Raw genomic sequence first — 26923 nt, forward strand, 5'->3', positions numbered from 1 at the left:
TTGTGTCTCCATTTCCCTGTGACATTATGCATAACATAGCTAATTGGACATCAGTGATCATAAAATGCTTATCTGGAAATGCTGGAGAACAAAGACACATTAAAATGGATTTAGAGCTGTGGTCTGATACTTAATCAGTTTTATTACTTGCATACTTCCTTCTTCCTTCTCAAACTACCACATGTAAGTTAGTGTAGTACCAGGTTCCCTACCAAACGCCCCAGGAACAAGTGGTGCTTTAGGAGTGAGAAATGATACCCTTTTGCCTGTATTCTGCTCCCAAGACAGCTCGTTACGCGGGAAAATGATGAATTTATTTGGAGTGACTATTTAGTTTAACTTGCATGGGTACAGCCTTACTACTTTCTTCAAGAGTTGTGTTGTTTGGAGTGTGCGTCTTCCCTTTCACGTGGCCATAATGTAGTTCCTACTGCTTAAGTGAGGACCACGTTATTATAAGTATTTGTCTGCATCGTTTTCTGAACCTGATAGCAATAGAGTAGCAGCAACAGCCTTATATAGCAGCTTTTGAAGTTCATGAGTTCCTTCATCAACTTATTGCACAAAAGGAGTTTCACAGTTTGATCCTGCTTCTGACTCAACCAGAAGTGTAGAGGAAGACTAAATCTTCTCTACTTCATTTGTATTTCCTCTGGAGGAGGAGTGTGCAGTTACTCTTTCTACAGAGTACGGGAAAGCATGCTCCCTGTCTCTACGTTTTGTCTTAGGCTCAGACAATGGCTGTCCCAAAGTGACATCACGAGAGCCGTGTTTAAGTTCTAGTTCATCATGTGTGGTAGAAGCCAAGCAAAAGCTCTTGGTTTCTAGTGTCCACGTGGAGAAAAAAGTTGAGTCCCGAAGTATTCACGTGTTGAGGCTGTGTGCAAATTCATCACAGCGATATGTTGCATCTTCCCGTGGTATCATGCAGTTCTTTGGGCATCTGCTTGAGCAGTGCTTCTTGGTTTCTTTTCTGGGCTTGGATTACTACAGGTTTTACTGGTCTCTGTCATTACTTCTGCTTTCTCGTTATTCCACTGTGCTTCTTGCACCATGCAGCACTACTGGGAGTGCTGTGATCTTCCACCTTGTGCTGTCTTTTCATGTATTGTAAACAGAGTGATTTGCTGTTCCCCACACAGCCAATGCCTTACCACAGAGCTATTCTGCTGTCTTTTGTCTGTAGCTTGTCTTCACCAATGCTTTTTCTTTCTTCCAAGGGGAAGGAGTTCCCTGGGTGTGCTTGTGGGCTGGATAACTTTAGACCTTGGATGTTTGACTCATTCTTGGAGCTGACAGTCTCTTCTCTGAATATAATCTTGGTGCTCTCCTTTAAATCTTTCCAATTACTGGTAGATATATTCACCAGTCCTCCAAACCATAGGTATCATTTCCAGCCCGACAAAACATTTTGGAACTGTCTTGACTCATTTGACTGGCTAAACCGTGAGTCAAGACCTCAAGCTTTGTCCCTTCCTTCTTAAAGAGCAACTTGTATGAATTTGCCTCTCATGCTGTTGGAGTTATCTGTGAAATAACCTGCATGATAAAGATTACCTCTGTTAGCAGAGTGGCTGAGACCCAAGCCACTCCATCTCTCATCACCCTTATATAGCCTTCCGGAAAGGAACTGCTTCGTGGGCAGTTTTAATCCAAATGCCCACTCTGAGGAATTGTAGAAGCACCTTATGAGATGGAGTGACTGTGAAATAATACAGTCGGTGCAATTCAGGGTTAAGAACCGGGAAATGGGGAGGGGAGAGGAGGGTAGGGAAATCCTAAAATGTTGGAGCTCATAAAAGACTAAAATAGAAGTTCACAGATGGTCATCAGAAGGCTGGCTATGTTTGTGAAAGAGATATCCATTGAGGGCCACTAAACATGCAAAGTCTTCATCCATCTAAGAAGTCTAGCTGAAAAAAGGTTGAAAGCTAGCAAAGCTGGTAGATAAGATTCATACATGCTTGCCCTATGCTTATGCCTCTGTGTGCGTCTGTGTATTGCCATGGTTGGAAACAGGATACTGATCTAGGTGGGCCGTAAGTCAGTTCCAGTACTGGATGGTTTCTGATCTTCATCTGGTGCAAGAAACTGAACTGCTTATCATCTTTTCCAAATCTTATTCTGCTTCTACTGAACCAGCTGCCCGCAATTTAGGGATATGCTGTCCTTTTCATGGAGAGGGTTGAGATACTTCAGGAAGTTCCAGTGCTTTTTCATGTCTAGAGCAGAGGTATTTAATGGACTTCCAGCTGCCCTTCACCCCCCTAAGAAGCTCACGCTGGATATCTGACTTCAAGAGTGCTGTCAAGTCACCAGTAAGGAATCCCTGTTTCCTATAAGACTTGCTTAACAAAAACCCAGGCAAAATCAGTAGCTTCCCTGAGAAATGTGAATGATAATGAGAAGATAAAATAATAGGTACAAATTCTATTCGTGAGGTACGATGGAAACTGTTATACGAGATGCAAATGGTGGATTACTTACCTGTGTGGTTCATACCTCAGTTTACATTTAGAATCACACAGGACACGAACAATAGCAAGAACATGGTAGTTCTCATTATATATACAGGGGGGGTGTGTCTACGAATAAAAAATAAAATAGTAAAATAGACATTGACAGCTTGAGTGTGAATAGCACACTTTAGTAAATCATTGGGGAGGAATGTAAGTGCTATAACTTATCGAGTCACATCTTGGCTCAAGCTGACAGCTCACCTTTATTAATTCTTGGGAGGAAAGAAGGAAGCTCATTAATTTTGTATTGCTTTTGATTCAGCTTTATGTGCTGCTCTTGGCTCAAACAGCCAAAATAAATGTTCCCAAGATATGGCTCACATACTTCACTTATCTGTCAATACTGTACTCTGGCTACTCTGAAAGATTTCACTGAAATTTATTTTTCTTATATTACTTAACTGCCAGTAATTTAGAGAAATGTTAGTTATTTGTGTAAATGACCTGCTAGATATGGTCAGGAATTTTTTTTTTTTTAAATAACTCTCTTTGCTGTTCCCACAATTCAAATATACAGTCAATATAAAATTGTGGGGGGAGGGAAATTTGCAACTGTTAGTCCAGAAAGTTGTTCTTGTTGGAAAGGAATGTTATAAGATCTCCAGTGCATGGATTTCCATGTAGAGTTAAGCTTCTCACAACAGTTAAGGACTGAAGAAAATACTCAAGTATGGCCTATTTCACGCAGATACCCTGTTCATATAGTGACTACTATACTCTATCATTTATATTAAATTTTCAGGAAGATGTTACTTTGTTTTGGCTATAGTAGAATGATACTGTCCAGTAATAAATCATCTTCATATGTAGTGTGGGTAGTAAGTGCACATCCCAAAATGAAGTGTCCTTAAGGCTTTAAGATCATCTTAACATTTTTGAAGTCCAAAATACATGAATTTCCTTTTGAATTTTGTTGATTTCGCATCTAGTGCAACTTTCAGTTTTAGCCTTTGCTTGAGAATCTTTTGCTGTTAACTGTTACAGCACAGTCAGCTGTGTGTGATGTTGATTGCTATGGGCTCGGTCCATTAAAGCCTTCAAACAACTAGCAGTCGGCCAGTTTAAATGCCGGCGCAACTTCTTGCAACTCTGAAAAGCTGCCTGGTCCTAAGTGCAAGACAGGACAACGGGTGTTCAAAAATAAAAGTATTTGTGTAACAAAAACTGTAGCCACAGGTTTGGTCAGGAGTTACTCATAAGAACTTACTGACTTTTCTTCAAAAGATGTACCACAGGGCTGAGGCATCACTGTAACTTTGAAACAAAAGAACTCACGCTGTTTTTCAAAAGGCAAAATAGAAAGTATTTTTGGGGCAAGCTGCTAAAATCCTAAGAATATATATTATATTCAATGTTAGAATTTGATATTATATAATATAATTCTACAACAGAGTAAGCATGCAATATATATATGTGCTTCTGTAATGTCCATGTCTCAGTATCTCAAGATTAGTGTTTACCTTCTCATGTCAATAGGGGCTTACAGGTAGAACTTGAGTTTTTTTGAGACAGTGGTTCAAGTGTAAGTATAGATCACTAGTGTAGTAAGACTGTGGGGGAAAAAATAAGAAGCACAGAAGAACTTGTAGAAGCCAAACCTGATAATTCTGAGAGGTACCCAGTCTGCATTTTGCCTGTGCGTAAAGTCGGTCTCCTGTTTAGTGTCCTAATAAAGCTGGCTGCGTTTCTATTTTGAATTATTTAAGTAGTTTAAGCCATACTGTGAAAAGGTCAGATAATTTTTAGAAACATCACTGGAAACACGACTCTTATAGAAGAGTAAGAAAAGCTTTAACCTGAAAAAATGTATTTGGGGCTTTTTGGAGGCATACTTTGTCATTCTGTGGGCATTGCATACTTGAAAAACAGTAGTGCTTAGCCATGTAATGTATTCTGGTCATGGTATTGCCTCGGATGAGAGGCAACTGCAGTTTGCATCTTGATGTTGGGTTTTTTCCTTATTTTAAAGCATATAACTTTAGCTTTTATTGAAATTAGTCAAACAATTATTTCAAGCATTGAAATATATGTAATTGTCTTTGTACACAGATGAGCCGTTGTTTGACACGCGTGCAGGTTATATGCTTGGAAATGGTTTATATTTCTTATGACCATTTGAGAAAAAAGTAAAAATTACCTTGTCCTCTTCCATTACCCTATTACAAATATGGCAAACTGTCAGTTTGACAGAAAACTCTGTAATTGCTGTGCTTGAAGTTTCAGGACTGACAAAGTAGTTGCAGATTAATTCAGGAAAGAAATCCACGGTCAACTTGGTAAGACTTGCTCCATGTCTATCAACAGTAGGTTTGATAATGTGTCTGTCCCTGAACATCAGAAAGACACTTTTTTGGAACTGTAGTTGATGTGAGTGGCACAAACATACTTAAATGGGAGAAATTTAATCCTTTGCCTTCTACTATTGGTAAATACCTTGCATGAGCTAGATCTTGTGCACGCAATCTGGAGATAAAATGGAAAGAACAGGCAAAAAGGGACAAGTGTATGCTTTGATCAGCTGGTGGTTTGTGAGTCCCCTGCACTACCTGCTGCTTGACACAGGGGTATACGTTTCCTGAAAAATTTGTGTTTATACTGGACTATCTTTATTTAGCAAAAAATTTCTTAAGCCTGTAATAATGATAAACTAGTTCAAAGATGAATCCCTCCCACTCTCTCTGGTCTGTAAGTCAAGTGAACAAGAACTATGTTTCTTTGTGTGTTTATTTTTATGGGACTGTTGCTGGAATAATTTTTAAATGATACAGTAGCTGTCATTTTCTTACCCTTTGGGAGCTATTCAGTGAATAAAGTAGTTACGAGAAGCCACTTACAATGATTCCTTGAAGATGTGTAGATTTGTAGATGTGTGGCGGTTATATCTTCTAATTGGGTGTACGCATTTGGGAAAATGATAGTTCCTGATAAATGTATTTATGTACTGTGGAGTCCTAGAGGGCACTAATATCCTCAAATTTCATAGTTCACTATGTTTGTCTGTAGCACGTAGTTATATAGTTACATGTTACTCAGCCATTGCTGGACAGCCAAACTTTTTTTGTTATTGCTGATGCAAGACTGAACCTTTTATTTCTTTTGTAAACATTAAAAAAAAAAAAAAATTTGGCACCTCTTTTCTGAAGGAAGCCATTAGCAGCTCTGTCAATAGGTCTGCACAGGAGGAATCCAAACACAGGAAAAGTGCGAGAGAGGCAAAGGGCAGCAAGCAAGGCAGCAGGATGCATGCTTCAGTGAATCGGGTTTGGTTTGCGTTAGTACATCTGACCAAAGCTACAAAACAAAGAGGCTTATTTTAACAATATGATAATAAACGAGCCTGGTTTCATCAAAAACATTTTCATAGTAGGTCGCTGACCCATAAGAACTTATGGAAAAACAAATTTGGGTCTCGTTTATGTAGACAAGAGGTTCTGTAACCACAGGATTCTTAAGCTTCTGAAAGGGATGGTTACAAAGCAAATGGAATAATGACGCTTCCACTACAATGTAACCGTAATTCAGTTGGAATAGCAGATCAGCGTTGAACATTACATCAGAGGCTTTAAACATTATTCTTTTCTGTGGCTTGTTTGTTTGATTTTAGCAGTTTTTTTATACTTGATGAAGATTTATGGGAGTATTTGCTTAAGCAAAACACTTAAGGATTTAGCAGTCATTTCTCCAGGATCTGTAGGAACTACTTAAAGGTCCGTGTTACTGTTGGGTAAGAACTGCTGCATCACTGGTCTGGAATAATTTAGGTGAACTTTGTTTAGCTTAAATAATTTCATCAAAAGCGTTTTGCCTCTTTGAGCTTCTTCATATTAGAAGGATTATACTGCTTGCCATCCTAGAAATACCGTGTTATTGGCTGAATTTCATGCTGTCAAGCACAGCAGTCCTTAAATAATCCCGTTCCTGAGTGAAACATTGATGATGGATTCAAAGTACTTACCATCTTTTAGTTCTTTCTTGGAGAATATATGAACATGTAGGTCTTGAAGCCTTGACCTTGCTTTTCCTGACACAACTCCATTTTAACTGTGTCCGTTGAACTGGAGCTCACCTGAAGCTGCAGCCTTCCACATGGAACAGAACAAACTAACTCATGTTGGCTTATAGTTAACTTTGTTAGTATCATGTTCTCAGTTGCTTGGAGATGATCTCTTCTCCAGATCTTTCTCTCTGTCTCAAGGTGTTATAGTATGAGGATCACAAGAAGAAGAGAGGGTTCTAGGGTTCGTGCAGATGTTACAGATAGTATGTGTACATTTTAATTTTTTGGTTTTGATAATTCTTGAGGAATACAAGAGAGAAATGGGAACTGCTGGGTGCTGAAGCACTTCAGAAAAACGGACCCCCTGCATTTGGTAACTTGCTGGGAAAGTGGAAGTGGATCAGAGGTAATTATCACAGAAATTGGGTGTGCTCAATTTTTAGATAAGAGCTTCTTTAATGACAACGGACTTTTGTGGCTGGTTACCTACCCCTTGTGGCTTCCTGGTGAGAAACTGTCCTTTGAATGAGTTGTGATAGGTAATTCCCACAGGCTTGTGATAAAGCAGTCACAAGAGCTGCTTTTTCATTCTCAAATTGAAGTCAAGTGTACAGTGTGCTCTTTGTTCCGCTTAATTATTTCCTTATATTCATTCTGTTGGCTTTGGAGGATGCATCCTTTGTTAAGCTTCCAGTTTGATTTCAGGCAAGAGATGATTCTGCTAGTCTTCCTTTTTTAATAGTTCTGCTTGGCATATAGCCCCAGGGAGGAAGGAGTAACGCATTGCCACAGAAGCATTCTTTACTATATATGGAGAGGTGTGGTGAGCTGGGCTGGTATCGAGTTATTAAAACAGATCAAATAAGAACAGTGTTCTATTTCTTCTGATAAAAATTGCAATAATAGTTTTACTTGTAAGTTTTCTTGCTAATTATTCACAGCTATCTCTGACTTCTGGAAATGGTTAGTTTGATTAATATAAACTTTTAAGACTTGTCAGCAGGGGCAACATGGCTTGGAGATGTGCACGCTAAAATTTACTTTTTGCTTTCTTCATAGGGCTTCGGCCCTGACCTGGAGAGGTTACTGTCTGATGTAAGAGAATGGTTTAACCGTGTCTATTTTACTCTTACTTCCTTTACAAAAATTGGTGAAGTATTAAAAGTGGTGGACATTTAGGGATACTGCAATAGATTCTTTATGTTCCTTGGATAAAGTCCTATTGTTTTTATGTAGTCTGTGGAGGAATAATGAGAAAGTAACTATGTTTTTTCTCATTCTATATTAGGGTTTTGAAGATGCAAAAGTTGGAAGATTTTTTTGTGAATTCCTAAATTTTTTTTAGATTTGAAATAACTTACTTAAAAGCATTGCAGAAACTGAGAAACAGCTTCTGCAAAGAGCGTCTCTGTTTGAGGGTTTATTGATCAAGCTTTTTTGGATTGATTTGAATGAGAGTTAATAGAAATTGTAAGTTCTTGTATGTTAAAGACTGAGAAAGGCAGATATAAACTACCACGCTGCGTGAATGTAAGTGGTTTTATAAATACGCTACTGAGTTGAGAGACTGTCCACGGACTTCTGCTTGCTACTTCTGGATTTACAGGGTTTTCTTGCTGTTGACGTTGTCAACAGCGCTCTCTGATACTTAAGATTCTCTATTCCCTTCTTCAATTAAGTTGGTACTAACACCTCTGTCCATTTCTGTATGATTGTAGAGCGTTGATCTCCGTCTTTAACGCATACGTGAATGTTATTAGACCTTTTTTGTCTCTTCATGTTGGCTTTGGGAAAATGTTGAAATTTAAACCTGTTCCTCGTACTTTTTTTTTGCCTATGTTATTAGCTGGTTCCTAGCCAGAGGAAATCTGTGTATAATGCTTACATACTGGCCCTGTCCTCCATCTTAATGCAAGATTTTTTCGTATGAAGAGATCCTTAAAAAAGAAAAAACAAAAGAGGGATTCTTATATTGAAGACTAAAAAGTATTATAGAGCTACCAGTTCACATGCTGCTGCTTTGTACAAAGAAATGTAGTCTGCTTCTGATAGAGGGTAGATAATCTTTTTCAGTCTAACGAAAAGTTACTAATAAAGGTTATTACTTCTGACAGCTTTGAAAATGTGAACCAGGACCACCCAGTCTGCTATGTTTGTAATAAGGGATCTCAAAGTTGTAACTGCTGTAAACTGTTTTCCTTCAAAAAACAGTCCCTTAGCGACATGCTGTGGTATCTCTCTCAGTTTTTGGAAAAGCTTCTGTACTAACATATCACGTAAATAAAGACATTCATTTATTCCACACCATAATCCTGTAATATGGTTGGACTGTGCTTCCTTCTAGCAACCTTATTGAAATTCCATTATATGTCGTCTGGCTTTATTTCCTCGTGTAGTAATGTAGAGAGGTGCTGACAGAAGGTAACAGACAAGGTTGACTGTTTTAATGGGTGCTGTATCGTGACTGTGCTCCCTTACAAAAAGGCAGTGATACAAAGCAAAGGAAGAAGTTACGTTAATGACCGCTAACATATTTCTTGATGCTAATAGGATTTGCTGATGAAACCACTGAGTGAAATTGAGTGTGCTCCTGCTTTACTGTTTCCCAAGTCAGTGCTGTTTAAAAGAGAAAACTCAGTAACTCCTTAGAGGTCAATAACTCCTGTCTTTCTGTCGGAGTCTCCTGTTATGCATTAATTCATTTTTACTGCTTCTTGGTTACACCCAAACTTGTGATGTAACCGCTTCTCCCTTAAAGTAACTCTTAGAAACTACTTCAACTACATCATGTTCCCTGAGGCTGTTCTCCAAGGACAATGCCATAGAGCTCTTAATAACAAAGGAGAAAAAAGCTAGCTTGTTTATTGCCAAAAATGAGACCCAGATGTTTTGAGTGTGGAATAAAATAAATGACCGAATTGGGGAGTGAACCCAAAGTTACTTGGATAATTTCCGGACAGTACAGGCTGGAGCACCAGGACTGCTCCCTTGAAACTGCCCATTTTAAAAACTTAAAAGCACCGTAATTTTGATTTTCTGTTGGAGAGTGAGTTGTATAATAGGTAACGATGCGAATATAGATGTTAAATCAAATTTGAAAGTTGTTGAACTTGTGTGGAAAGGATTGGAGTACTACTTATTTCATGACAAATATGCAGTACTTTGATTTGGTAGTAAAGCTGTCGATGCTTAGTAGAAAAGCAGACGCAGAACTTGGAGGCCAATGGGTATCACACACATTCGTAGGATGAAAGCTAGATAATTGTTATATTCAAAAAAGCAACAGACAGTTTATATCATAGCCTGCGTAGCAACTTAAATTTCTGTGTGGAATGTGTTCAGTAATATATGAGAATAGTATCAGTAAATATAATACTGCAAGACATTTTAAATAGAAAGCGAAGATGTAAATAAGAGCTTTTTGTTGTGAGATCTTCTGGTAGAAGCCAGGTCCTCTCCTTTTTCTTCCATAGCCATGTAAATGTGATGATTTCTGCTCATGCCTTGAATATTTGCCATTTGCGCGAAGCATATTTTACTGATGTTATGGTATTCTAAATTTGCACAGTTTCCCAAGTTTGAAAAAATAACACTTGCATTGCTTTTACATTGGGCTTTTATATTGATTAGATACTCCATGGGAAGGAGGTGAGTGCCTCTTGGGGGCTTTGAAGAGAGCATGGAGGAAATTTCTCATTAGTTAGGGGGCATCCCCTCACTGTAACTTTGCAGAAAAGGGGTTTGGGGTTTTCCTTGGTTTGCTTCTTACTCAGAGTAAACCTGTTCTGCAGCTGCGAGAACAAAGCACGAAGCTGAAAATGTTCCTTCTCAAGATACTGGGTACGGTTGTGTTTGATATGACCTGTTAATGTTGCTACTCTGTCAGACTCACACTAAGGATGTGTTTGTACACCTTGTGTGTAAGTAATTGAGAGAAGTCACTATAAAAATAATACCTTAAACCTGCCTGTGCTATGTTGCAGATTATAAAAAATTATATTCACTCACTGAGAAATAGTGATGCGTGAGCTGAAAAATATCAAGAAAGAATGTGATTGCATTAAACACTTTCCAAATTTTCAAATTAAGTGTACAGGGAATGCATAGGTCTCTTAGACTTAAAATGTTCTTTTACACATTTATTTGACTTCTGAACCCTGCAATTCTCCTGTACTTTCTGAAGTCTTCCAATGGTGATACAAGCCTTGAGAAGGAAGGGATGTTCTCCAGGTAAGGAGCATTATGCTGCATGATTATTGAAATTGCTTTCTCCTTCAAAATTTGCAGTAGCAAAGAATCTGGTTAGATTCTTCTTGAAAAAAAAGATTAAAGTGGTTGCAAGCTGAGCAAGGTAAAAGCTTTAATGCATGTGGCTGAAGTGGCAGATAAAAAAATAGTCATTTTGCCATAATGCAAACTGTCTCCCATGGTAGAAAGGGTAAAGACCTGGGAAGTTGCTGACTGACTTCTTGCTATGTTATAGTTGCACTTCCATGTGCGTCTTGTTCTTTTCTATCTGTATTGATCATGCCTTTGATACAGATCAGATTTAGCTCCTGTTTTGCTTTTCTTGTGAGTGGAACTCCATGAGACAACAGTACCCAAATTGGATGTGACCCTTCCAATGTGTAAACAGGAGGGATGCGGCTGAAGTCAGTACCCCAAAGAAAGTTTCACTTCCAGGAAAACATGACCTCTGGCTTGAAAACAACTTGAAAATTTTCCTATTAAAATTGAGACTCTTTCCTCATACAGAAGCGATCCAGAAACCAAGAAAAGGAATAAAACAAAAACATAATAAAGATAAAAACAACCCTTGTAAAGTGTAGGTCTTTTCTTCCGTTTGTTTCATAGAATGGTCCCGATAAACATCTTCAGTCTACCTCCAGGCTGGTAGCATTGTCCCTTTCCAACCTCCAGTAGTTGTTTCTTGTTCTGTTTTTCAATAGTCAGGGGAATCTTAATAGTTAAGTTTCTCTCCTATCCCAGCTTCAGACAGAGGAAGAAATATTATTAGCCTGGTTGGAGCCAGGAAGGTAGGAATTTCACAGTTAATAACTTCTCCATTGTTTTTTTAAGGGCCCTTGATAGTTTGTGATTGACATTGAAGTTGTTTCCCTCTATCCCTTTGCCTTGAGGACACAGGAATCCCCAAATTGGCAGCAGGCTGAGGAGGAAGGGGAGAAACTGGCACTTGTTATGTATATGAGCAAAATATTTTTGGGAGGTGAGAGGGAGTGTTTGTCCCTTGTTGAAACAGTGTTTGATGCTATCTGTGGCTGCTCTAAAGAAAACAACAGTATACTGGAGGACAGTGGTGCGTGTATACTTCTTGTGACTTTTAAAGGTCACAAATTCTATAAATCTGCATTGTAGGCTGTCTGAATCATTCAGCAAGAAAGTGCGGTTTGTAGCACAATAAAGCTGTGAAGTATAGACATTTATCTATTCATGTTATATGAGAACAGAAGTCAGCATGCAATATAACTAGGAGGAGCACAAGAGCTTACTTGGAGGCATGTGAGGGTGTCAGAGTTGGGACCCAAGGGCTCTGGCTGAAATAAAATGAGAAGTAATGTTCATAGAGATATATACAGATATATGGACATGCATATATATGCCTACATACACGTACCCATATACCTATCTCTTGATTGCAACTGTAATTATGAATCTTTTACTTTGCTCCTTGATGTTCAAATAGTCCTTTTAAGCCTTACACTGGGAACGCTGAATTTGTGCAGCAAGCAAACTTCACAGTCTAAAGAGGCTTTGCAGCAGTGCTTTGAATAGAGGCTTAAAATGTACGTTTGTATTGTTCAGTATAAATTAAAATTTCTAGTATTGAGTTTAAATTCTTTCCTGATGAAACTGAACAGAAAAAAAATGTGCCAAAAGATAATGGCCATACTAGCTCAGGCCCAAAGTACCAGTCAGCCAGTATCACGTCTCCAGTTGAAACACTATAAGGAAGAGCAAATGAAGAAAAAGTAAATATATAAACTATATTGTGGCAGAGATCACTTGAATCATCAATTGGGTCTTTGTAATTGAAATTACTTAATGTTTTTTCTGAATTGTTTGTCTTCTATACCCACGTAAACTAGCAACTAATGATATACAGTCAGTTGTTACAAAATGTAACTGCATATTGTGTGGGAAAATTAACTCCATTTGTTTTTTGAAACTACCATCAACAACATATGATAGTTCCAAGTTTTTTCTTGTATTACAAAAGACGAGAGCAACTGTTTCTTATCGCCTTCCCTTGCTTCATAATTGTACAGACCTGTAGCATACTCTTCCTCAGCGGTTTTCCTTGTGAAAACAGGAACTTGCTCTGTCTATTGAGTTGTTCCAATATGGAAGCTGCTCTGTAACTCTGATCAGCCTTGCCATCTTTCTCTGAACCTTATGGGATCCTTTTTGAGGTGGAAATTCCAAAAGTTTTCGGTCTTCGACATGTGGATACACCATGGACTTACCCAGAGAAATAATAATGTTATCCGTTACTCTTCTAATAATTTGTAACGCTTGCTTTATGAATTGCTACAGAGCAGTGAGTTGATGTTTTCATGGGTCTGCTTCCTCAGAAGTGATTTTTGGGTTGGAGACTGCTTTTGCACACATGAACTTAAAGCTCTGTTTCCTTGCATATCTGTTGTATTTTATCTGCAGTGAATTGCATATGTCATGGTGCCATTTGGGTGCTAAATACCGTTAGTTCTTCCTGGAATTTGTAATCAGCCTTCACTTCATATCACCAACAAATTTCGTCATCCCCTATACCTCCAACTTTTCAGGTCACGTGTGAGTATGCTGAAGAGTTTGGGCCCTCATAGAAGTCTTTTTTTGGCTCTGATGGTGACCTTCTTACTCTTTCCAGTTCCAACTGCAGTTGATACTTGTAATAGAGTCTTTGGCAGTTCTACATAGTAGCTGAGTAACAAATTCGTATTGCTCCTGTGAAGTAGAGTTACGAGGTTAGAAAGTAGAGGGAAGGGTTAAAAATAGTGGGGTTTATGTGCCCGAGTCCAACTTGCAGCCCAGCACCTGTAAAAAAACCTTCAGTGATTTTAGCTGCAACATACAGTCCCTGACAGTCCTGTGGAAGACTGTCTTTGGGGAAGGATAGGCAAGTCTCTTGGGGTTTAATTTTTTAAAAACGTTTTTATTTGTTTTCTGATTTCTTGGTCTCTTTTGTAGCTTTTCTCTCCAAGCTACTTGTGTCTTTTTTTTTTTTTTCCCCCTGTCTGTTAAGTAGTTTAGCGCTGTTTCAGAAAAGTAGCCCTTTTAACCAGACTGTAACAGCAGGTGAGTCTTTCTCAGTGCATAGCTCACCAGTTTCTTTTAAAGCTATATTTAGTTATCTTCTTGGAGGTAACCTATTGTTGTGTTTGTTTTGTTTCACGCCTATCTTATTTTATATCTGCCTTGAAAATAACGTCATGCGATATCCAGAATAATAGTCAACAAGTAACCTGAGGTATAGATCTTACAAATCATGCTGACGTGTCTTGCTGTCTGCAGCGCTGAAGGAAGGAGTTACTCTTCTTTTATTAAAAACTCACAGGCACGTCTAGTAAATACGAAGTTTTGTTATATAAAGCTATCATTCAAAACTGTTGTGGTGGGTAGACGTACTGTGCGTATATATGATGTTAGGAACATTATTATGTATAATGTTATACATTTCATAGAAGTAAGTGCTCCTGCAATACCTTAGTACATCATATGCTGAAGTTTTAACTCTGTATTCCTGTATAAGGTGATTAAAAGAGTTGAACCACTTATATGCCTGGTTCTATATGAGGGATTTTAAGAGGATGAAACCATATTGTATCCAAACATAACTAAACTCTAGATAAGCTTGTTCCCTAGACTGAATTTTTCAGTTTACTAAGCGTTCTTAGGTACAAAAAGTGCCAGTGACTTATAGCAGTTTCAGAAGAAACAGTAGTTCACTTCTGTAGTGAATTCCTGCATACAGAAATACAGGTTTTTAGCCTTTACCATTTACAGCTTCCTAAACATCTTCCAACAGAAGCATAGGTGAATATACATTGGAGCCTAGCGAGAGGACATTGTGCTAGTGTGGTGGTCTTACATGGATGCTTTGGAGATGACATATGGCCTCCTGGAGGCCCATTGCTTACACGTTGAGAACTATTGTGCAGAGTTGGTGGTTGGTCAGCTTTTATGGGTCACTTATGGGGACTTGAGGAGCAGACTAACAAAACAGAATGAAGTTCTGTTTCCTATGCATAGAAGCGCTTAAAGTAATCTGGAAGATGGAGGGAGTTGCAGTGTATGGAGATTGTTGACTGTACAGTCAGCATGTGCCTAATCAGACTTATTAAGTTTGACTCAGTGCAGGTATTGCTAGAGCCAGTATGACTGCTGGAGAGCCTCTCTGCGCAGTTCTTCAGCTTCTGGGAGGTTTTATTAGTCTGGACTCCATGCTGTGCACATCCAGAGTTGCTTCTGATCCAGCACCGGAGCTAATCTGTGGCATTAGATGATTACGCATCATTCTGCCCAGCGCTCTGAATTCCCGGAATGCTTTGCAGGTCTTATTAGCTGTAAAACATCCAGTTCAAAATACTGCGGAGACTGAACAGCTGCGTTGTCATCCAGCAGTCCCAGGTCAAGTAACCTGGCCCAGATCTTGTCTGGCTCTGCGCCCCAGGTTCCTTCCTTCCTCTGGGTGTACCTCGGTGTTGGCATGGCGATGGTTGGTGCTGTGTGTGTGTGCACACACGTGCGTGCACGTGTGCTGATTGCATGGTGGGTGTTTCTAACGGGAGGGAAGAGGACAGATCAAAGATTTTAGTTGGTGTGCTGCGAGTCCCAGGTGGTGTTCCCAGTTTGAACAATGCAAAGGATTTGCTGTGACGGTCAAAATTTGACTGATTTTGCTCATGAGAAAACGTAAATGATTTTTTCTTTAATTCTGGTCTACTGTTCAGATTCACAAAACTGACATGTAATTCCTTCACGATGTAGTTAGTTGCAGTTGCAAAAACGGCTTGGCTTTTAAATCCAATTTCCAGATATCTTATCTTGATGTTATTTCTATTTTAAACAAGTCACTAATTTAAAATCAGGAATATCTATATTTGTTAATACAGTGCAGTACCAAGAACAATGTCCACAAAATCATTTTACAAGATTTTGGCTCATTTTGTTCATGATCTTTTGGCAGACCGTTTTTATTTTATTGTAATAATATATGGCTTCACCGTTTCCAAGGTATTTGCTATAAAATCAGAAATATTGTTGTTATTAGAATTAAACACCGGACAGGACAAGATTTAGGTAGTAACATGATGTTGAAAGGCTCTCACAGGTAAGAGGCTTAGGCAAGCTGAGGGAATTTCTGCACCACTCTTGGGGTTGTTTTGTGTGTGAAGGGGCTGCCGCACAGCGGGTTCCTGAGAGCGTGCTCAGCCTGTGCTTTGAAGTTCCCTTAGGAGCAGCTACACCAGAACTCGCCCTGCCCTGTGCTGGCGTTCCCAACGCTCGCTTCACCTTGCACCTGACGTTTCCCTATTTGTCCTAGAGCTTACTGACAGATGAGGATGAAGTGAAGTTCTTGGTCAAATGGCGCGTTAGGAACTATCCCACTGCATTTCATTTGTGTTTGTCACTTCTCTGCCAAACTGGAGGAAACGGTGCTTATAAATGACCATTCAGAACATTTGCTCTTTTCATTAAATAATTTTGAAACACTTCTGTGGCTCTTTTATAAGTTTCCAAACCATCCTGTCTGGTACTTTGATACTGCTGTATTGAGAACTTTCTTAATGGCCTTTCTCTCAAGCGCAGGAAGAGCAATAAGAAGTGTAGCTGGGACTTGTCCTAGCCTATTGGTGGTGTTCTGGCACATAATACATATAAGCATGTTAAATGTATCCTACATCACGTATGTCTAAGTTTCTGTGAGGTGATCTAGTCTTATACTTAGGTGAGTATTGCAGTAGGAGTTATTTAAGTACAGTAGGTGATGTTCCAGAGAAACAAAATGCTATTCGTTCTCCGAGTTTCCCGTAGAACCAAATGACGAATAAAATGACTTTTGGCAGAAATTCCAACTTGAAGTAAATCGTAGGAAGTGATGGAAGTGATGTTTGGAGAGTTCCATAGCTTGAACCACGGCATCAGTAGCCATGGACTCTTCAAACGTTTGTTGTTACGTCCGATTTGCTTAGTTATCAACTACTAACGTAGCCTTGGCTTACTAGCTGCAAGCTCTGTTTGTGACAGAAGTCCGGTGCGCTTGCAGTGTTTTGAGGACAGTATCACGTGCAGCGCAGCAGCACTAACCGGCGTTGATGCCTTATTTTGAAAATCAAGCTTACGTGAGTTAAGGGGAAGGAAGGATGCCATTCAGTTGTTGGTCTTGATAAATGGATTTGGCTTGCTTACTGCTGCAGTATAAAAAGACCAACGCTCCATTTATGACCATATAATGTTAAAAATATTAAATAAATTTAGACCAATATGAAATGTTTAGTGCTAGTGAATGGTAGCTCACAATGTGAGCTTTTCAAAAGTGTCCTTGTGCGGACTTTACTTCATATGATGTTTGAAAGAAAATCAATACTAAGGTAATGTCAGGGTGAAACCTGAAAATGCTTAGGACAATTTAAAAGGGCAACTGAGAACTTGGTCTTTACCCATCACAGGTAGGGCAGTGTTGACCCATACAAATAGTAGGAAATCACTTAACATATTTGATCTTCTGGATTAATTTGATAACAAGTTAGGGAAAAATGTTTGCTGTTACCTTTTTTCTTTTGTCTAAGAAGTTTTGTGTCACTGCAAGTTGTAGATGTTTGACTTCTGAGGTTGCAAACTTTCTAAACTTGAAAATACAATTTTTTGTTACTACGTACATTTTCTTGTCTGCTTGTTGGTGTGGAACCTCCTATTCTGGAACCTTAATCTGATTTTGTGGAGTTTCTGTGGCTTAAAACAATGAGCATAAACTCGGCATTTGTGAAATCCTTGCAAGTAGGCATAAGAATATTCTTAAACCATATTCCTTGGATATTGCTTTGAGGCAAGTCAGATGACTTTGGATTGCCAGTGGATAATTGCATGTACGTTGTGAGAGCTGAAATGACGATCAGACACAGTAATAAACATCAGACAACTGTGTGGAATCGATGCATCTCCCTAGCAGTCTTTTTCGTTCTGATCGATAAATAAATTCAACATACTTAGTGTCTCTCAAGACACTCAAGAACTAGTGGTAGTCTTAATGAATGAGGATGGAACTGAGGAGTGCAAAGACCTGTATTATCATAAGTAATTATTTTCATTATATTTCATCCTGCTAAGTAGATCAACTACTCTGGAATATAAACATGCTTAACTGAAAATATGAATTTGATGAGGATTAAGTAGCACATTACTATCAACTTTATATTAAACAAGATTAAGTTTAATCTGCTATAAAAGTGTGAAATTTCACATGGGTAAAGGAATCCAGTTTAAAATCTTCCCATGTACTTTCCCAGATGCAAACTAGTGCTCAGTATCCCTCGCGTTGTTGTTTAGTGTTTCACGTACTGGTTTGTTCGTTTCTCTCGGAGATGTAGGTGGGTAGGCAGTAGCAGCACTGTGAACTAATCCAGTTCGGTATCCGCTGAAGTTGGCGTGCGGCACGCGTACTGCGTAACGTTTAGGCTCTGTAAGCAAGCTTGCTGGTGCAGCCTTTGATCTGTTCTAGGTGTCAGAAAGAGACGTAAATATTCTCCTCTCCCCCATCACCCCTTTATCTTGCAAGCCATGTTCATATGGTAGCCATATGAAAACTCTGCCATATGAAAACCCCAGAACAATAGTTTGATCTCTGAGGAAGGCCTGTCAATTCAAAAATATTCTTGAATTCTGGTAGTGAAATTACTCAGTGTGCAAGAAAACTGGAAACCAGATACTGGGTGCTACGTATCAGTAGGTTTCTTAAAGTTCCAGGTGTCTTCTGAGATCAAAACTCTAGCAAAAATAGGTCTGATATCAAAGTGAACTTTTAAGGTAGATGGGGAACAAAGGAGGGGTAAATACAGGCTTATACAGGAACATATATGAGAAGTCAGCTTCCTATTTAGAACAGTGGAGTTGTATGTAACTAGTTTCAGTCAACTTCATTATGTAAATACCATTCATTACGCCTGTGAAAGCAAGTGACTGTTTCTGTTGTCAGACAACAGAAAAAGGATTGTAGAAAAAAGATTGTTTCTTATAAGCGGAACTGCTTTTAGATTTTGCAGGGCTGTCATGCATTTTACAAAGGAGAGGAAGCTTATGCTTTTTTTTATAGCTACTAGACTGGAGTAACTTGTGACAGTTGATTTCTTACAATTGATAAGTTGTGGTCATCAGTGTAAAATTTTTCACAGTGAGTGAGTAAAATGGACTAACGTGTAAACATTAAGCAGTTCTCTGAAATGTTTCTGGAGGAATCTTGAAGATCAAGATTGTATTTCAAATCACCGTATAGTTGTTCGGTTGCCTGTATGTTCATGTGTTCTACAACAGTGCTCATATTTTCAAAGTGAAGATTTAAGAAAATTCTTAAAAAAAAAAAAAATCTTGTGTAGATACTGTAGGAATAATAGCTAATCTGGAAATAATCTTGGTTGGACAAGTTACTTAATTTACTGTGCCTACATCTTTAGGAGGAGAGAGAAAATCCAGATACCTCCTGGTAGCTATTCCTCAGAGCGGTGAAAGCTGACCGTGGGGGCCACATGAGTCACTGTTAGTAGGCATCCGGGGGAAAATTAAAGAAAAAATATTTGTGTACTCATTCATATGGAAGCGTTCAAACTTTCTGGTGACTGTCACTTGACTCCCTACCTGAAGAATCTAGGCAGGTGGTCTAGAGATGGCATGGTCTGTTCGGCTTGTGTATGAATAATGTACATAATGCGTTCTATGCTGAGTTCATAGCAGGACGTTTAATACAATGGGAGCTTCATGTGTTTATGCATAATAGAATAAGGTTCTTAAATTGGAAGATTATCTAATTTTTTTTTATTCTGATTGTAACTGTTTAGGCGTCTGAACAAGAATAAATTGCAAGTTCTTCCAGAGCTGCTTTTTCAGAACACACAGAAGTTAACTAGATTGTAAGTATAATCTGATTTATGTTTCTATTGTACATTCCTTATTACACAGATTTGCACATTTCTGTATTGACTGTGGTGAGAGGTTTAATTTTTGTGTTACTAGAACTGCTGTATAGTAAGGATTCTTAAGATGATGTGTTATGTTTGCATGTGTGTAGTTATAATTCAGTAGAGCATAAATATCAGAGGGAAGAGAAACCACAACATTTTTTTGTGCCTCATATATTCACCATGATGACTTCAAGGTGAATTATTTTCAACTCTGTGTAGAGTCACAGAAACCGTGAAAAGTGTCAACTTGTCGTAGCCAGTATAGTCTAGATGTCCACAAAGAGAAGATTGCATGCTCTTATTTAAAAATAGAATGTTGACATAATACAGATTGTTATAACTTTTTTAGTTTTAAAAATTATCTTTTTAAGTAAGTCAAGGCATTGCCAGGCAGACCAGCAAAGTTGTGGCTGCTGCCTCGTCAGTCAGGAAGATGAGGAAATATGGAGAGGTAAAGAATTTTTCATCTCCTTGAAATATAAGAACTGTGTTATAAGGTGTTTAAATGACATCAAGAGCAGTTTGAAGAGCAAGAGAAGACTAACGTGAGCTTGGCATCATTTTTTTTAGTGTGGGGAGGGAGAGAGTGGTGTTAGCACAATGACTGGATGATATATAAAATATATTTAAAAAAAAAAATTGAATAGAAATAAAATGGATGAGCAGGTGCCTGCACAGTTGCTATCAGGAGAAGTCATCTGCTTTTTAAAGGAGTAGTCAAAAGCTGTTTGAAATCACTTTCTAGATCCTGCCAAGGTTAAACTCATGATCCAGTCTGCCTTTTTGAAAGATGTCCTATATGGTAAAACTGTTTTTTGGGGGGTTTTTTGTTTGTTTGGTTTTTTATGCTTGAGTTTACATATGGAAGACCAGTTAGTAAAATTTATGATTTGTCTAGTGAAATTGTAAAGTTGCTACAGGATTGCTGAAAAGTTGCTACATCCATGTGGGGTTTTTATACTTGTTTTAATACCTCTATATGCAACCAAACAAACCATTTAGGCAGCGCAGTAAATTTTTTTTCTTCCTGTGGAAATACAAAACACATGGTGATGGTGAAGAATAATTTTGCAATCGGCTGACTATTTACAAAAACAGGCTCGTCGTTGATGTTTTGACAGCAGACAAATTGAACAGTGTTGTGCAGCAAGTGATACTGTTACAGTTTTGGAGAATTTCTGTAATGAACTTTGTTGTTGCCTGAACTTGCTCGTGAAAAACTGTACAAGTAAGTGAATGACGTTGTTCTGGAGGTTCAAAAAAAAAAAAAAGTAAATACAAATAATTACAAGCTATAACTGTCTTTTAATCTCAAAATCTGCTTGAAAAAAATCTTTGTTGGGTTTGGTTTTGCAAGCTTTGTCGCAGCTTTTGAATGCACTAGAAAGTATTTGCTCACTGGATTTGCTAGGGCTGAGTGATTTGGGTGTATTTCCTAATGTTCTTTGCGTGCTTTTGACATTCTGTATCTTGAACCTTCTCTTGAGTATAAAGTGTGAGCTGGTACGTACTTGCAGATGATACCATTGTCTGGTCTCCAGAAGATGCCAGTGGTATTTATTTCATAGAAGTGTTGCTTCATGTAGGTTGATCATCTAAGGAAATGGTGATGCTTTCAAGATAAAAAAATTTTTATAGAGTTTACATGTACCCGCTTATACCAATTCCAGTGAAACATGTTGAACTTCCTCTGTGAGTGGTCTCATGGTAAAGGGCTCTTATTAGGCTGCAAGGAACTTTCTGGTGATTTGTGGTTTGGAGGGCAGGTTGCGTATGTTGATAACTTGGGCGCATCTGTCTGAAGGAACCTTGCACAAAGAAACTAAGTGAAAGTAATTGAGGCTTTTTGCTACCAGAGTGCGTATTTTTTAGTAGATCATGTAATCATGATACATTATCATCCTTAACAGCAAGAGTAATAATTTTGGTTTTAGAATATAAAGATTGTAATAAAATTATGTAAAATGAAATGATTAGTATGAATGCTGTATTCTCTAATGCCTCCCGATGGATGCTGTAGAAATATTTGTCTTTATAGATCACTTTAGTGCTGTTTGTCAGTAGAAACAGGCTTTTTCTTTTGAAGATACAAGTGTTATGTAAATATAGTGAATATTTTAAGTAAATAAATCTTAGCTAAGTGAACTGTTATGGTTCCAAATGCAGTTTGGTTTTATGTTTTTCAGTGATGGGATAAGAATGAGAAATTTGCTGCCTACTAGAATTTGTAAAAATACACACATATATTTTACACTTTGAGGAAAAATAAAAATATGTGTCTAAGAAGGTTACTTTCTGTTTTTTTGTGTTACTGTCTTGGTCCTACTGCTAGTAGATTTCAGAGTTGTGGTTTTTTTTTTTCACTTCTGTTATGACTTTTCTCTTAAATCCAACAGTGCCAGTCTACTTGGTTCACAACTGGCTTTCTGGGTAAAACGCTTCAGTGAAGAGGCGTGGTGCTTGCATTCCTCTCCTGCAGCTGCTCTGACTTAGTCTTTCAGGAAGAAAGCATAGCTGAGAAAGTGATGAAAGGGAATTAAAGAAGTGAAGCACAAATTGATAAGAGGGACTGATACACGGGTGATGTAAACTCTGTGGAATTTGCGATGAGTGAATTAAAATGAACGTTAAAAAGTGTAGATAATGCTGATCTTAATTTTTGTTTTCCATAGTATAGGTATATCATTTCTGCTGCCATATTTTCAAACTGTTGACTCTGGGCTACTAAGCTATGAGTCAATTATTTTGTTCTTTTTTAATAGTTATAATCCTGATAAACTAGAAAGTCCAGAATTAAGTATTATAATAGTTAAGCTTGCTGCAGCTCAAGTGATGCAAAATTTTAAGAACTAAATATTGCCATGTAGTATACCCAAAATGGAGAATTTGATTTTCTTTGTTGAAAACGAGGAGCTCATAGTCTTGTCCGCAAAGCAAATACAGATGAAATCAGCAGTGATTCTTACGGCTGCTCTCTTTAGCAGGCATGCACTGAACCATAACAGCCTACAACTTTGTTAATGAAGGTCCAGACTAAATTTTTTAAAACTATAGAACTAAACACAAAGGTGACATTTTAAGTTGGATAACTTGATAACAGTGTGAAAGTTGGGCGTATTTATTAGCATTAATAAAATTTGGTGGAGATGGAGTGACTGACCCACTTAAACATGCGGGAATTCTGCACGCTGAAGGGTTTCAGGGAAGCCGTGTTAATGTTTCGGGAATAGTTAAAGGCTGCAAAACAAACGTGAAGACTTTTCTCAGTGTTCTGTCAGCTGGCCTGAAATCTGCCTGTGAGTTTACTAAAGGAACAAACTTCTTAGTGTCATTCAGTATCAGCTCAGTCTCTTCAGTCTTGTTGCTGCTGGAAACTGAAATGCAGAACATTAGGTTTCCCTTCGATGATGTGCTTGAAAAACTAGAGAACAAACCTGTCTGGCGACGTTTCACACGCGTGCTGTTTGCATAGCTTGGGACAGCTATGCTGTTGTCCCCGATGGTTTCTGTGTTTGTCGTCGTAGCGTACCTATGTCAGGGCACTGTGCGTTTTCACTGAAATGCAGTCTTTCCAATAACTAATAAAATTTAATCTAGAATGCTTCTCAAATTATAACTACTTCCTCAATCAATCACTTAGCTCCAGGTACCTTTGCCTTTTTTCTCCAACCCTCTCCTTAAATGCCGAGCTACAGGATATCCTTGTGTCTTTTACAGCGCTCCTTAGACTTCGTTGTCACATCTGGTTGGTATTAGAAGCAGGAATATATATATAAGGGAATTAATCTTAGACGGAATGTGAAACGTCCCACAAAATGAGTTTCTCGTAAGGTTATGAGCCTTTACTTCTAGAAAGAGTGGCTTTGAGACTCGTGGATTTTGTTTGCTTTAGGTTAGATAAGAGCTTTAAGTTTAAATTGGATGGTGAATGAACCCCTGATTGGATTCTTTGGTGGAAATATTTGCCATTGCTCTGTTGCCTTGATTTCCTAGGTTTTAAAGCTTCTTAATTATTTATCCCAGATAAAACGTTTAAGTATCTAATAATTCAAACTCTAAGCACTTTTAATGAGAAAACTGAATCAAGGAAAAGGCACTTTTAATAAATTGAGAAATGGAAACAAGAAAGATATTTTTTTCTATAGTTTCAGATATTATTTACTAATACTAGCCATAAAGAAAAAGGTAATATTAATCTTGGTACAAGTGATTTAAATACAGAGAAAAAGCGTAATAAACCAAAACGTGTAATTTAACAGCTATAAAACCAGGTTTTGATCCCAAGATAATTATTTTCTAATATCCAAAACAATTTGTGAGATTTACTGGCAAAGTTTGTAAACACAGCTTTGTGCATGCTGGAATCATGAGCTGCCTTCGTGTGCCCAGATGGTATATAAAATGATCGTAGTGTATCTATTTTTCACTAAAGGCCAAGTATGCTAGTGGTCCATGAGATATTTAAATATCTTTAAAAATAAAATAAAAGGGGGACATCCCCCCCAAACACCCCAACATGTAAGAATAGATTTGTTTCATTGTAACTTCCATACCTAAAGCCAGCAGCTAAGTAGTCAAGGTAAAGTTCCTTTGTGTGCATGGAAAAAACTCTTAGAAGCGCTCTAAACTCAAGACTTGCAGTGAGAGTTAATACCTTCACCGAATTTATAGCCGTGGAACACTTGTTGGGTCTAGAGCACAAGTCCTGTGAGGAGTGGCTGTGGGAGCTGGGGTTGTTTAATCTGGAGAAAAGGAGGTTCAGGGGAGACCTTAGTGCTCTCTACAACTACCTGAAAGGAGGCCATAGTGAGGTGGGGGTCGGTCTCTTCTCCCAAGTAACAAGCGATAGGACAAGAGCAAATGGCTTCAAGTTGCACTAGGGGAGGTTGAGGTGCGATTTTAGGAAAAATTTCTTCACGGGAAGGGTTTTCAAGCAGTGGCACAGGCTGCCCAGGGAAGTGGTTGCGTCACCATCCCTGGAGGTATTTAAGAGGGGTAGATGTGGTGCTTAGGGATGTGGTTTAGTGGTGGTCTTGGCAGTGCTGGGTTAATGGTTGGACTCGAGGATCTTAAAGGTCTTTTCCAACCTAAACGATTTTATGATTCTGTGATTCACTTTTAATGGGCTGTCTTAGTTGTCACTTGACAAAACAAACCAGGCTATGGAAACTTAACGATAGTGAAATCTGATACCAAAAGTATCAGATTAGCGGAGGTATCCATTACACTCGGAAATGAAGTAGTTTACTTTTTAGGGTAGTATCAGAATCTAGAATTCGGACTAAAGCTGAACACTGTAGTGTAGCAGAGCCCTGGCATCCTGAACTCTGAGACAAAACTGGTTCCTGGCTGTGCATGCATAATACCTTTTAAATCTCAAGGTTTTTAAACTTCGTAGTTATGGGTGTCCCAATGTTTTATTGTATCGATCTATGATTATTTCCAAAGGAGACTCAAGCAGCAAGATCAACAGAATGGAGATATTTTAGACAAATTGTTTTAATAAAATGGGACAACCTTTTAGTGTCAAGAATAAGTTAATTTATTAAATTATATATTATTATTATATATATATCAATTTATTAAAATATATAACATGTTGCTTGTTGTTAACATGGTGTGAGTATTTGCAGCACAGTGAGATTTGTCAATAAAGCTGGATTAGCAGCATTGCTTTATTTTTTGTATAGTGGAATGTTTTGAAAGGTGAGTATGATAGATGGGTGGAAATGGCAGGTAAGTACTTGTGGCATACAATACAAATTCCGTGAGTAGCCTTAAAAAGGGGCAATATTCAATTCTAACAGAATCACAAAATGGTTGAGGTTGGAAGGTGCCTCTGGAAGTCGTTGTGTCCAACCAGCCCCCTGCTCAAGCAAGGTCACTGTCAGAAGAGAAGAGTCAGAGATCACTCAGATCTGATCGAGTAGTTAGTTTATTGAGTTGTGATCAGTAAATTTAGGTATGTAAAATATTTAATAAGTGCAGATGGATTTGCAGTCAATACTCTATTTACTACACTTCAAGTTAGTATGGGATACAAAGATTGTCATCTAAGCTTGCTATATGTATCTTAAATGTTACATACATGTAAAAAATGTCACCTACCAAGCCATTGATGTCTGACTGGTGTCAGGTAAGGGATCTCCCAGCCTCGAGGGGTAACCTTGAGAGGTGTCCCTAATCAAGGGGAGATCGCTGCCGCGCAGCCAGCTACTGTGGAGGGAGAGCTCAATGGGCCCTGATGGCTGCAGATAAGACTTTTATAGTTTCCTATTGATGTATGTATCTATTAAGTGTGAATTAGTGTTTCCCAGGGAGATGCAGTGACTATCAGTAATTATGTTTTGCTTTTTAAAGTGCCACTCAAACATTAATTAGGTAATACTTCACTGAAACAAATTGGAAAGGAAGACGTATCACTTCAGTGTTCAAAGATGGAATAAGAAAAAAAGAATCAAATGGGGAGAAGAGGCCACTTCACTAACTGCTAGAATGATACGGGGGATCTTGTGCTCAACCCGCTACATCGGGCTGTTCCTTTAAGTTAATGGCTGTCAGGAATTGCCTGGCGTCTGCCTCCATGCGGAACTGCTGCTTTTGGAAGGATGAAAGGGGAAAATATGGGGCACTTTGTTAACTTGCACTGATGCACTGTCATTTGTAATGAAATTGAAATTGTGTTTTATCTGATTATATTTAACTTTTAAAATGTTTTCTTCCTGAAAGAAGAAAACTACGTACCTCCTATTTTGTTTATAACTTATTTAAAACACTGATATGAATCTCATCTGCTTTTTATGACCACAGCTATGTATTGTATTAGATCATCTAAGTTTTCTGGTTTAGTATGCAATATGTGCACATTAATAGCTAATAAGGTATGTATATCACTGTAAAACAGTCAAATAAGTAAATGTAAGTATGATACCTAGAGGCGCACCAGTAAACATTGAATATGTTTGACCTTTGACCTTGTTATTTTTTTAAGGGTAGATTAGAAACAAGAAAGTGCACCTACATAAACACACACAAAATATACTAAATGTTTCTGAAGACTTTTCAGGTAAAGTGTTCTTATTTTTGCTGACTTTAATACCTTCATTGCTCAATTTTTCTCCTTGAGCTAAGTATTACAACCACATTAAAACTGCCTAGAAATAATGGTTTATCCTGTAATTCATATGCTTTGAAGATACCGGTGAGAAATGTGTATT

General features: G+C 38.2%; 1 protein-coding gene across 2 annotated transcripts in view; it reads left to right on the plus strand.

Moving 5' to 3' along the window:
- Positions 1 to 26923, plus strand: part of SLIT3 (slit guidance ligand 3) — a 601195-nt gene that overhangs the window by 105088 nt on the left and 469184 nt on the right. For both annotated transcript variants that reach the window (XM_087759961.1, XM_087759962.1), the window contains one exon: positions 19584 to 19655. In XM_087759961.1, the coding sequence (XP_087616087.1) occupies positions 19584 to 19655 (72 nt within the window). The remainder of the gene's footprint in view (positions 1 to 19583; positions 19656 to 26923) is intronic.

This window comes from Nipponia nippon, unplaced genomic scaffold (assembly GCF_047370975.1).
Source record: "Nipponia nippon isolate SJK-2023a ecotype South Korea unplaced genomic scaffold, ASM4737097v1 scaffold_21, whole genome shotgun sequence".
NCBI lineage: Eukaryota > Metazoa > Chordata > Aves > Pelecaniformes > Threskiornithidae > Nipponia > Nipponia nippon.